At 38.5% G+C, this 12,807-nt stretch overlaps 1 protein-coding gene across 1 annotated transcript; it reads right to left on the reverse strand.

Annotated features, from left to right (window-relative positions):
• Window positions 1-8,330: 8,330 nt before the first annotated feature.
• On the reverse strand, window positions 8,331-9,774 carry LOC131078620 (pathogenesis-related thaumatin-like protein 3.6). Its single transcript, XM_059218453.1, has 2 exons — window positions 9,544-9,774; window positions 8,331-9,439 (listed from the first exon to the last, which is right to left on the reverse strand). The coding sequence occupies exons 1-2, from the start codon at window positions 9,731-9,733 to the stop codon at window positions 8,757-8,759; spliced, it is 873 nt and encodes a 290-aa protein (XP_059074436.1). The 5' UTR covers window positions 9,734-9,774; the 3' UTR covers window positions 8,331-8,756.
• Between the last annotated feature and the right edge of the window lie 3,033 nt (window positions 9,775-12,807).

A 12,807-nucleotide genomic window follows, 5' to 3' on the forward strand; every position in this document is an offset into this window, starting at 1 on the left:
AACAAGAGCGAGATTGATCAGGTCAGATTGAAATAGGAGTTTTTGGCTGTTATCCCACAATTAGTTACTAGGGAGGACAATCAGATGCTTGCAGAGCTAGTTTCTCTGAAGGAATTGAAAGCAGTTGTTTTTGGTCTTGGTGGGGAGAAAGTGTCGGGCCTGAACGACTTTCAATCTTTCTTTTACCAGTATTTTTGGGATTTGTTAGGCGTTGAGTTGTTGGCGGTGGTTGAAGAGTCCAGGACTAGGGGATTTATCCTGAAAGAATTCAATAGTACTATGGTGGTGCTTATCCCAAAGAAAGATAAACTGGTGTGCTTTGAGGAATTCCAACCGATCTCGCTGTGCAATACTATTTACAAAATCATTTCAAAAGTTGTTGCCAATAGACTCAAATTGATCCTGGAAAAAATTATATCCTGCGAACAGAGTGGCTTCACCCATGGGAGGAACATTGTTGATGGGATTATTGTGGCTCATGAGGCGATACACACGACCATGAAGAGTAGACAAAGAAGAATGATGCTAAAGCTCGACATCCAGAAAGCCTATGATAGAGTTGACAATTCTTTTCTATTGGTTGTGCTTGCTAAGTTTGGTTTCAGTAATGGTTGGATTAAGTGGATTTCTAGTATGATTATGCAATTCAATGTTTCGGTATTAGTCAATGGCAACCCCCAAGGTTTTTTTCCTACCTTGCAGGGTATTTGCCAGGGGGATCCCATCTCCCCCTTTCTATTCATCTTGTTGGTGGAAGTATTAGGCCGATCGATTGCAAGAAAGCGATCTTAGGGGATGTGGAAAGGCATTGAGATTGCTAGAGGGGTGGAACCGACTACACATTCTCAGTTTTCTAATGATACTTGCCTTTTCGGAGTGGCTTCCATGCAAGAAGCAATAGTGATGAAACAGGTTCTTGACAGATTTAGCTGGGCCACTGGACAGGAGATCAATTGGCAAAAGTCGGAGATATTCTTTTTTCACACTGAGGTAGGCACTTTGAGGGTCATTGCCAGACTCTTTGGCATCAGAATTGGACATCTCCCAGGGAAGTTTCTTGGTACGCTGCTCTTTGCTGGAGCTGGTACGATGAATATTTGGAAAGGGCTAATTGATGGTTGTAAAGCAAAAATGGAGGGTTGGAAAAGAAAATGGCTCATGTTGGCCGGTCACATTTTAATATTGAAATCAGTAATCTCGGCAATGCCAATTTTTTCCATGGCTTGCTTCAAACTTCCATGTATGATCATCAAGAACATTCAATAGAAAATGAGGAAATTCATGTGGAATGGTAACCAAGATCAGGACAGAATTCCTTTAATGGCTTGGGATAGAGTTTGTGAACTGAAAGGGGGTGGTGGTGCGGGGCTCTGTGACTAGAAGTTAATCAATGAAGCTATGGGGGCGAAGTTGGTGTGGCAGATGTATAGTAAGTCGGAGCAAAGATGGGTACAAATTCTTCAGGCCAAGTACCTAGACAATGAAGATAGGGAGAGAATACTCGCAGTTGAAAATCCCACTAGAGGATCTGCCCTTTGGAACTTTCTAATGAATTGTAGAAGCTTGGTTACCAATCACCTGACATGGCGAATATGAGATGGCCATAAGGCTACTTTTTGACAGGATTCTTGGGACGGTTGCCCAGCCTTGGATGTCGGGGTTCCTCCGTGGATTGTTCAAAAGATCATACAACAATGAGGAGACAAAGTGAGCGATTTTCAAGTCCCAGAATCATTCGATCTAAGACAAAGAATGACTTGGAAGGATCCTTGCGATTTGGATTTGGGGGAGGATGATCAAAGGATGTTGAGGAATATCCTAGCAAGTAGAGAGGTGATGGGTTCCAGGGAGCAAGATGAAATCATTTGGTGTGGTGCGAAGAGTGGAATTTATTCTGTCAAGCTGGGGTACGCCTTGTTGCAGGAAGATGTCAGGAAGGTGGATTGGGAAGCAAAGATTTGTTGGAGCAACACTTGTCTACCCAAAGCAGGTGTGTTCTCATAGCTGGCGGGTAATAACCATATTTTGATAGGGGATATACTTAAAAGAATGGGGTTTGCGGGTCCCTTCCGTTGTGTGTTATGTAAGAAGGAAGAGGAAGATGTGGACCATCTTCTTCTAGGATGCGAGTTTGCCCAGGAAGCATGGCGATTCGGGTTGCAGAGGTTGAGTTGGAAGGGGCCGTTGGCAGGGAACCTGAGAGACTGGCTGGAATCGTGGCCGGTTTTGAACAATTCATCAACCTTTGCTGCAATTTGGAAGGTCATGCCATCAACAGTAATGTGGGAAGTTTGGAAAGAACGGAATCAAAGACTCTTTGAGGATAAAACATAACCCATGGAGTGATTTTTGATCAAATTAGAGAGGGAAATTTTGGAATTAGTCTCTAATGCTACTTCCCAAGTAAATCTGGCGAAGACCCCATTCACTCAGTTTGATGCTGGTATCCTGGTGGGTTGGCCTTTGATCAAGTTCAGGCCTGTTAATGGGCTTTTGAGGGCTTATCCTCCTAGGGCTGTTGAAAAAAGTCATGTGTGGATGCCGCCAGATAGGGGATGGATCAAAATCAACTTTGACAGGGCATCCAGGGGGAATCTCGGGACCTCTGGTGTAGGGGTCATTGCTCGAGATGAGAAAGGTAGTATTTTAGCATTTGGAGCAAAGAGATTGGTGGATGGCACTAACAATGAAGCTGAGTGTTAGGCGGCAATTGAAGCAATTCTTATGGCAAAAAAATTGGAGGTGAAAAAACTACACCTTGAAGGGGACTCCCAGATAGTGGTGAATGACATCGCTAGGGGTAGGATGGATGCTTGGCACCTGGATAAACATATCAGAAGAATACATGACCTTCTGATTAGGCTCGAGGACTTTAAAGTATCGCATGTTCTAAGGGAAGTGAATGCAGAAGCTGATGTGCTCTCGAACGTAGGTGCAAATAGTTCCTTGGTTGAACATTTTAATTTTTTTGAAGACTTAAGGGATTTGGATCCCTTAGAATTTGTATGAAGAAGCCCTGAGTATGAAAGGTGAACCTGAGAAGGTGTGAAAAGCTATGTGTGAACCCATTTTAGATATGCATGTTGAGGGGTGGGGAAGGCTTATGTGGATTGAGTACACTGCAATGGCAACAAGTAGAGAAAATGACGACGTAGGTGTAATTATGACTATGAATGGTACTTTGGGTTTGCTGGTGATGTGCGGTGTGACGTGGTGCATACAGAGTAATAAATGGAAGGGGTGGCAACATTTTGTGACATTATGGTCCTCGATTTTTGGCATTTCGAAGAGGGATTGTAATTTCCTTTGCAAGCGTTGTTTCTAGGTTATGTGGCAGGGGAACGATGGAAGCGAATTTCTTGCTGTTCACTCTAGGCCAAATGCCTACCTTTTGAGGCCCTATTTCAAGCCATCGTCAGAAGCATGTATTTAGGGTGGATGAGGAATAATTTTGGAAGGCTGTTCATTTGATGTTTGGAGATGAATTCTTGAACACTGACTGTCGTCTGCGAACTGATTTGGTCGTATCATCCCTGTTTGTGGCACTGGCGTTGATGGTGGGAAGTTCAAGGGAGGAGGTGACGCGGGTGGTGTCTCTTGTGCTGAGACCAAAATGGTCGGTTGGTTTGGCGGAGTTGGTGGAACGTGCAAAGATTGGTGTGGGTTTGCGAATGGAGCAAGGGTCGTGGAGGTTCTTAGATGGGCAGAATGATGCAGTGCAACCTCTAGTGGTGTGGTCGACCTCTCGCTCGGTTGAAACCTAGTTGGAGGTTGCAAGGAAAGGGTGGCAGGATATGTTGGACTTTGTGTGGAAGATGGATCCGATGGAGCGGGAGAAACTGCGTGACAAGCAGACCCCGGTGAAGTCGTAGGCTCTGATTGGTGAGGATGGGCAGCCGATGGTGCGACATCAAATCCCACAGAAGATTGCAAATATCATGGAACACAACGAGTTGCGAGGAGGACGATCGAGAACCATGACCAATGCTGGGATGGTGCAGTCTAATGCAGGACTCAGTCATGCCATCCCCAATTTCTCCAAGGACGAGGCCCTTGGCTGGCTTTGGTAGGATGGTTTCGTGAGGAATTTTCTATTAGTAGGCCATTGGTTTTTTTGGTGGTTTTTCACTGATGTAAGGAATGTAACCTTAGTGGTTGGCATAGCTGGTGTTGTTTTTCTGTCTCAGGTTTCATTTTGAGTTTTGTAGGGGCGAGACCCCATATAGTCTTATGATAGTGGAAAAGCTGCAGAGTAGCTGAAGGCATGTAATTTTCTCCTTTCAATCAATAGAAATATTAAACTTGTTATGGATTAAAAAAAAAGGATGGTATCATTATCTATGTGCATGCATAGCTCCATATCATGACCTAGCACTCGATGGTATTGTCAAAATTTTGCTAGGGTTTATGACACTAGAAATTTGACCAAACATTATCACTCTTATCCAACAATCGAATCTACATGTACTATTCTCATAGTATCTAGCATTAATTACAAAGAGATTAATTTAGTATTAATTACAAAGAGATTAATTTAGTATTAATTACAAAGATAATTATACTATAGTTTTCATTATATTTTTAGAGTTTTTAATTTCAATATGAGAGAAAAAGAGTAAAAAAAATATTCAAAATTAATACAATTGACTATTGCTAAAAATCACACCACAATTAACATAGTTCTCTATGTGTTGAAACGTTAATAAATAGAACTATCAAAGGAGGTGAAGAGTCTAAAGGCAATCTACCACAAAAAATGAATAGTAGAAATTCAATTATGCACATATATAATGTTTTAAAAAAATATATAAATAAAAATAAATTAGAAATTGCAAACTAATTTCATAGAAATAAAATGCGTAATCTTTACTAGGATTCAATTGTGTAATAATGCTCCCTTGATTAAGATACATTTTTAGATTCTTGCAAAGCACGATTCTATAAATCGCACTATCAAACTCCCTCCCATGAAAGCCCAATTAAGGTAGCTAAAGAGATTCAAGTGGTTTCTCACATTAAGTTTTTTGTGACTTGGAAACCATGCACCAAGAGTAGAAATCAAATTGTGAAATCTGAAGCAAATCTTCATGGCTCATTTCCTCCAAGTCTTTATGTTTCATTCTTGAATACACCATATTCTCAGTTTAAACTTTAGCTCAACTACATTGAGAGAAGTAGACAACAAATGGTCTTGATTTTCTTGTAAATACACATAGCTACCATACAATCTTCATGTGGGTCATGAGTGTCATTCTACAATTAGACAAAATAATACAAGAAATTATCTTGCAAAGAATTGAAGAATCTAACACACCACAAGCAAATGATGAGACAAATCAAACACAGATGGGTGAGTGAGATTTGATGCATGTCAAACAAAGTTACCATTTTTATACTCTTCATTTTTTCTTTGCAACTAACTTGTGTTGCAATATCTAATTTTTTAGGTTTATGCTTCCACTTCTACAACAAGTGGTATCTAAGTGAATATTTTTGCAACAACTATGTAAGGATTTGGTGTTGATTTCATAGCACCATATGGCAAAGGTTTCAAATGCAAAGCTCGAGGTGGAGAAATTTAATGAAAAAAAAACTTTGAAATATGGAATCTCAATTGCAACAAATATTTATGAAGGCATTAACTTAGGAAAGTTAGAGAAACTTGTAGATATGAACATTAATGAGGATTGGGAAAATCTGGCATTAGTTCTTTTCAATATTGTCAGTGAGAAAACAACAACATGCTTGTGGAGCATAACAAAGTGCTTATGGTGGGTTCATGATTTTAGCCCATGGTTAAATGAAAGCATTGGATGATTAGCCTCTAGTTGTATGTGAGTTGTAGAGTTGGTTATTCTATGGCCTAAATGCTCATGTACAACTTGATAGGTTTTGCAATTTTCTTATTTCTAAAAGTTGTGGGTGTGTAGATCCTTTTGGTTTGGAGATCATGAGTTGACTCTTCCCTTTAGGAGCCCTTGGTGTTAAGTTCTTTGATCATGTTGGAACAACAAATTATCTTTAATTAGAGAATGGTGTGTCATAATGCCATAGAGAGCTCAGTGTCACAGTTCAGTGGGAGCTTATGGCGCTGATTTGGATTCACTGTTTGATGGCAGATGATCTTATGTTGTGTTTGTTGGTGTCTTGGATGGACTCTTATATTTTGTTTTATATGCAATGAGGGTTCATTAGAACCGTAGGTTTCATTGATTGGAGATGGTTATCATCATGTTGATTAGAGATGTTGACATCTTGGTATGCCATGGAAGACTTTTAGTCTTTGGTTGAGGTGTCATGACTTGTTTTTGACAAGTGTTCTTTGGTTTAGAGGATGGTTTGTATTATGCCATGATGTAGTCTTAATTCCAGATCAGAGTGTTGACATGATACAAGTTCTCTTGTGACTACGCTGTTTATAATGATTGAATGTGATTTCCTAGAAGGAGATGGTTAGATCATGATGGCATGGTTAGATTCTTGATTTTGTGGTTGCAACTTTGACAGTTGATCTCGTTTGGTTTTTGTGGTATTAAGTGCATCAATCATTTGCATGGAGCTTTATGATTATGCATGTTTTGCATGGACTGATTGGTTTTTGGTGCTCACGAATAATTAAAGACTAAGGTGGTAAATGGGCATGAGTGAGGATTAGGTAAATAGTTGTCAAGGTGAAGATTGTTGGATAATGACAACAATTGTTTATAATAACAATAGGAGAAATCAATATATATTTCTAATTAATCTTACCTTTAGAACAACACTTTATTCTTGTGAGAAAGTTCCTTATTTCTTTAATGGAATTAATGAGGTTATTTCTATATTTGGTGGTGGTTATTATTTTAGAGATATTTTGTACATCTTTGTTGCCTTGAAGGAAAAGTTAATGTTGTTGAGAATTGTAGATTGCAAGAGCAATTGTTAAGATGATGTTGTTGTAAATTGCAAATTAAAAATTGTAAGTGATAGCAACAACGAGCTATGGAGTTGTATTTATTTTCTCCAAGAAATAAGGGTACGAATACCTTTCCCTATGAATGTTTCATTGCCGTTTGTCAAAGTTTTACCACATAAATCTGCATCTTATGTGTTATTCTATTATTCTATTTTATATTCTTTGTTTTTTCTTTGAAACTAATTTGTGTTGCAATATTTAATTTTTTGGGCTTATGCTTTTGCTTCCACAACATCGTGTAGTATTTGAGGAGAAGCTTTTACGTTGCATCTCCCAAAGCGGTCTTTATGACCTTTGCCTCCACCCCTAATGCTTCTAAGATCAAATTTAGCAATGCTCTTACCAAATCCACCATAGGGTCTTCTTATAAAACCCAACAAATAGATGATTCTTTTTTTTTAAAGAGACCATGCCACTCTTTCGTTACCACTTGTTACATTCTTATGCCTTACCCTCAACTACCTTCAACGCCTCACTTTCTTACCGCTAATTTGAACTACTAGCTATGACTACCAATTTAAATCATGTACATATTTTTTATTAGCACAACGTTTTCCACCATTATGTCACCTCTCAACCTAAAATATAGACAACACAAAACCTTAAAAAAATTACCGTTAAATAAAAAAATTATATCAAATATAATTTTATTCAAAATGTATATATGTAAGTAAACTTGCTAATTTTAACTCTAATAGACCCTTCAATAATATTAGAGCAAAGAGAAAATATGGGATCTAACACTACCTAGCTATTACGATAATATCATAAATGAAAACAACCATAGATAAAGCCATTGAAATTTTGAATCGATGTGTTTAATTAAAGTCAAAACACAAGAATGACAAGTGACTTAGGGCGGTGTCCCATGGAGGAGGACTTTCTAAAAAATAACGCTAGAGCTGTTGAGATTTTTTAGGAATATTTTAAAGCTGGCAGTTCCATGTTCCATGAATTTGGTACTGCACTAAGAATGTTGGTCGTCCTATGAACTTTATCGTGCAGATCAACTTACGTTTAAACTCTTAAATTTAAGAAAACTGGTTGTAAATAAATTTAGGTTTCCCTCTAAAATTCAAATGATTACCAAGTGGCATAAAATATTTCTAAGTTGGTGGGGCTACATTCTAGGTTGGTGGGGCAATTTCAAGCCCAACCCCATTTTCCCCTGTATAAAATTACAAGCCTAAAAAGCAGGGGTTCCTATATTTTAGAAAAAAAAATCCAAATAATCTCTAATGAATTTTTTTTTTTTTTTTTCATAAAATCACCTCTTCTTTAAAAATAAAACTCAAAACTTTTTAAATTAAGCACAAACTTTACTGTGAAACAATAAGAACAAAACATAATTTTTGAAAAATGAATCCAACCAAAACCAATCTGCCTACAATTGCTGCTTCCAGTTCAAACTAATTACAATGATACGAAAACATCGGGACACAAATTGTGTCGTGCAGTCAACGATGTGGAAAAACGAGCAGAGCTTGCAAGACAAATATTATGAAACCCTAATAAAGCAGAGTTTTTCAATAAATGAGGCGAACAAAAAGTAGATCTAAAGACATCGGGATTTTTGAGCAACCCGAGACAAAATTCTCAAGATTTTTGCAGCCTTTTAACCAAAAATATGTCGCCAGTTCAAATTTGTTCAGGCAGAGAACGATTCAACTCCTCGAAATTAGTTTTTTCCGGCATGACAACTATCCGGCTGAAATCTGCTACAAAATTTAGCCTCTCGGCTAAACATCTTTGAAAATTGAGTAACACAGAGCTCAAGCACATGATGCGCAGGGCAGGAATCTTATTCCTCATTATTTATGGTTATATAAAGGTCAAGAGCGAAAATGGGATCACTTTTACCGCAAAAGACGATTTTATAGTCCGTTCCGCTGGGGCAAACAAAGGTGCTGTTGGTGTCATCCTTGGCATAGCTGTAGGCCTGGGGGCATTGTTCCTTAAAAAACCTCGAGTAAAGGGTTTGGTTGCAGTTAGCTCCTGTGCAGCAGTGATCAACCGTATTATATTTGACTTCGGCGCTTAGGCATCCTCCGCTCACCTTGAGCTCGTTAGGGCACTGCGAATTAATGTCACTCAGGCATGTAATTATCCCCTTGCAATTAGGGTTTGTCGAAGTGGGAGTGATGGAAAGAGGCACATTGAAGCCATCGACGAGAGAGATGTCGTAATAGTCAAGATTCTGAAGTTGGTCGAGGGAATATTCAACCAGAGTGGCTGGCGCCGAGCCATAGCCTTGGCAGTTGAGCGTGCCATTGCAGTCACCGCTTTGGCAGGTGCCCCGACCGCTGCCGTCGAAAGAACAGCCCGTTCGTCCCCATATTCTGCCCGTGGATGTTCCAGCGTCAGGTTGGATGGTCCATGACTGCCCTTGTGCCAGTTGTTTCCCTCCACCTGGCAATGCTGCTGCCCAAACCGTGTAGGGGCATTTGTTTGTGATCTCAAAAGTTGTTGCCTTCACTTTCACTCCTGCAATCAAGAAAGAAATTGAAGACTGTAAAAGCATGAAAATCTGTACTTTGAGCGGCTTATTGAATGACAGTAGTCTCCATATATCTGATGTAAAATATTACCTTGAAGAAAAACAGACAAAATCGCTATGAAAGCGATCCAAAATGGTATTGTTCCAGCCATTGTTGACAATTGTGAGTGCTTATGCTCGTAGAATGAATTTCTATTTAGAGGAAAATTGGAAGTCGATTTGCTCAGAGGGAAACCGTCGCGCACGTGCGCGGAAGTCTCGTCCATGACTTTGGTGCCCATTTTTAAAGTCAAAATCAGAACGAATGGCTGCCAGAGTGTGATCTTTTAATGGAACTCTTTCAAATCCTTCAAATAAATGTTTTTTGTTTGATTATTATTTCCTTCGGAAGAAACAAAGAAATAAGAACGAATGGCTCCACAGAATGATCCTTGAATGGAAAAAAGATTGTCTATTAAGTGCAGGAGTGGTAGAGATGAATGTTCAGTTTATAGTGGCATCCACATAAATTATTAGGACATCTTTAAAATCAACAATTTAAGCACATTATTTGAAGATGTAAGGTTGGAAAAAATAACAAATTTATTATTGATCAAGATACATCTAAGAAACCGGACTGTTTTAACATTAGCAGCATTGACCAAAATATAATACCGATTCAACAATTTACTTGAAGTTTCCTTATGTCTCTAGGATCAACATTCATCTTTTCGAAGTCAAAGAAGCAATCATGACAACTTTCTTATTAAAAGAAGTGAATTTTTTCATGTGAGGAAAACTCTTGAAATGAGTGATATATATAGATATATATAATGTTTGTTGATTTGATGTGAAAGCAAACTCTTGACATTATATAAAATTACTGTTTGTTGATTTGGTGTAATGATGTATATGTTGATAATTTAGGAGAGAAGTTTATTATGGATGGATAGTTATGAAATATAACACAAGAAGGTTATTCTAGAGGGGATTATTTCTAATGAGATTATCATTATTAAAATGTTAAAATATTATAATTTTATTTCTCATCGAAGTGTGTCCCCTTATATCCTCCTTCACCATTTATCTATACAATATTCATGTATGTTATTTATATCCTAGAAAACATTGTGTAGATAATGCTTTATGTGCATATACATGTTTGTTATATGAAAACCTAGTTGGTTTAGATAATCCTAGCTCAAGGGTGGATCTATGTTTGCAACCTATGGTTATGAGTAGTGTAATCCCTCTATTGGCTATATGTAAGTAATCTTTTTTATTTATTTATATATTTATAAGAGAATATAATAAGATAACAAAAATATTGTAAGAATTCTTTCAATTAAATCTTCCATGTGAGATTGATTTCTACTATTTGTTATAAAGGAATATCAAAAAGAAATATTAAAAAGAAACCATTAATACTTTTTAAATTCTATTATGAAAAAGGAAATAAGATTTTGATTAAATAAAATAAAATTTATTAATCAAATTACTGTCTTATACATTCTATTAAATCACAAAGTATGCTTACTTTTTGTAATTCATCTTTTTAATGGAGACTTCTTGATTGTAATCTATAATAAAAACTCATTTTATTAGAAGTTATTAAAAATTAAAACTTTTGTATATATCTTCATCATCTTTGAAATCTGATAACTTGCTTGAACACCTATCTATAAGATTAAAAAAAAAAAAAATTGAGTTAGAAATTTTTATTTTATTTTATTTTAGATAAGAGCTATCATTGTGGGGATAGCACCCTTGTATTGCTAAAAGGATCTTACAACAACTGCTATGGCAGAAAATACTAATCCTATCATATCCTAACACTGCTATCTATCATAGCCTAAGACTGCTATCTGTAGCGAATGCTACTACTCCCACCATATCCTATCACTGCTAACTGCAGCGCATACAAACAGAGATAAAAAATGTTACTACTGTTCCCCATTGAAGGTTTGCATGATGACCCCTGCATAATCTCCAATGCTGAGTACATTTTCTTTGTCTTCAGCTGAGAACCACCAGGTTTCGGAGTTAGTAATTCTGCAGAAGTGAGCCATATTATCGTTCTGCACTGCACACCGAAACACCTCCCACGCGTTTTCCCCAAATGTTCTCATCATTTCCTTCAGCCCCTCCCTCTCAATGCGTCCGCGTTCTGTCTCACTAGCATCTGACTCTTGACTCCCATCTTCCTCACTCCCCTCTTCTTCTTCTTCTTCAAAATCTGATGGCAGAAAGTAGCTTGGCTGAAAAAACGTCTTGAGTATGCTAATCCATTCACCCTTTGGCAGACTTAAAATGGAGTTCACAATGTGGTTGCCGTTAACTGGCTTGACAAAACCATTCAGCGCCTCCACCGCTTTTTCCCTACACTCCATGATGTCAACCAATGGCATAAGGACGACTTCATAAATCGTGTTGTCACACCAGTGGCGATCAAAGTTTAGTGTGATCCCCACGAGTCCTCTGATAGCGTCATAGACATACTCCTCTATCACAAACAAACTACGAATCTACGCGTCCACTGCTTCTTCATAGTTCATGCAACCGATGCTCCCAAAAAAGGCCATGGCTAAGTTGAAGTCTAACTCCTACACGACCTGCTTTGAGAATTTCCTGCACCTTGCACACCATGCACTCCGCATATGTAGAGGCCAACAAATAGAATTTTTCTATGCTCTAGAAGTTTCGACCTACCTAATTTACCACGGCCCCAAAATCTACAGGAATCTGTCCTTTCATCATTTCAGCCCTTCCCTTGCAGATCAGACCGCCGTCACTGCACCTTTCGAGTATTCGAGCTGCCTAAGCGCTCCACCACTTGTCCTACATCTGCTTCCCTATTTCCAAGGACCATCATCCCACTCCGTCGCATTTCCTTATCCATAAGTCCTTCCTGCACAGGTCCGTAACTTCTAAACTTAGGTCCTTGGGATCGACTGTCACTTCCACAACCTGTGAATTGACTGCTAGATTCGCCAATAGGTCGGCTACTTTATTTCCCTTCCTATGTATATGTGCTATTTCGTATGGTTTAATTGCTTGGAGTAAGGTTCGAATGTGCGGCAACCATTTGGCTAGTTTCCAATTTAGTAGCTTGTCATTGGTCACCCCGTTTACGATTATCTGAGAATCTCCTTCAATTTGAATATTGGTCAAACCTTTCTCCTTGCAGAGTAACAGCCCGACCTCTAGAGCTCTTATTTCTGCCTCATTGTTTGTGGCGTGGCCAATATAGCCATACGTGCCAGACACCACATTCCCCTCCTTGTTTCGAATAACTGCTCCAAATCCAGCCTGTCCCGGATTGCCTCTGCAAGCCCCATCAAAATTGAACTTTACCCAATTGTTATGAGGCTTCTCC

The sequence above is a fragment of the Cryptomeria japonica genome, chromosome 3 (assembly GCF_030272615.1).
Source record: "Cryptomeria japonica chromosome 3, Sugi_1.0, whole genome shotgun sequence".
NCBI lineage: Eukaryota > Viridiplantae > Streptophyta > Pinopsida > Cupressales > Cupressaceae > Cryptomeria > Cryptomeria japonica.

What these genes read in the sequence shown, in the direction of transcription:
- LOC131078620 (XM_059218453.1), bottom strand. Translation starts at nt 9,733, where the DNA reads ATGGGCACCAAAGTCATGGACGAGACTTCCGCGCACGTGCGCGACGGT. An exon ending in TTTGTCTGTTTTTCTTCAAG is followed by an intron (nt 9,440 to 9,543) that starts GTAATATTTTAC and finishes TCTTGATTGCAG; the next exon opens with GAGTGAAAGTGAAGGCAACA.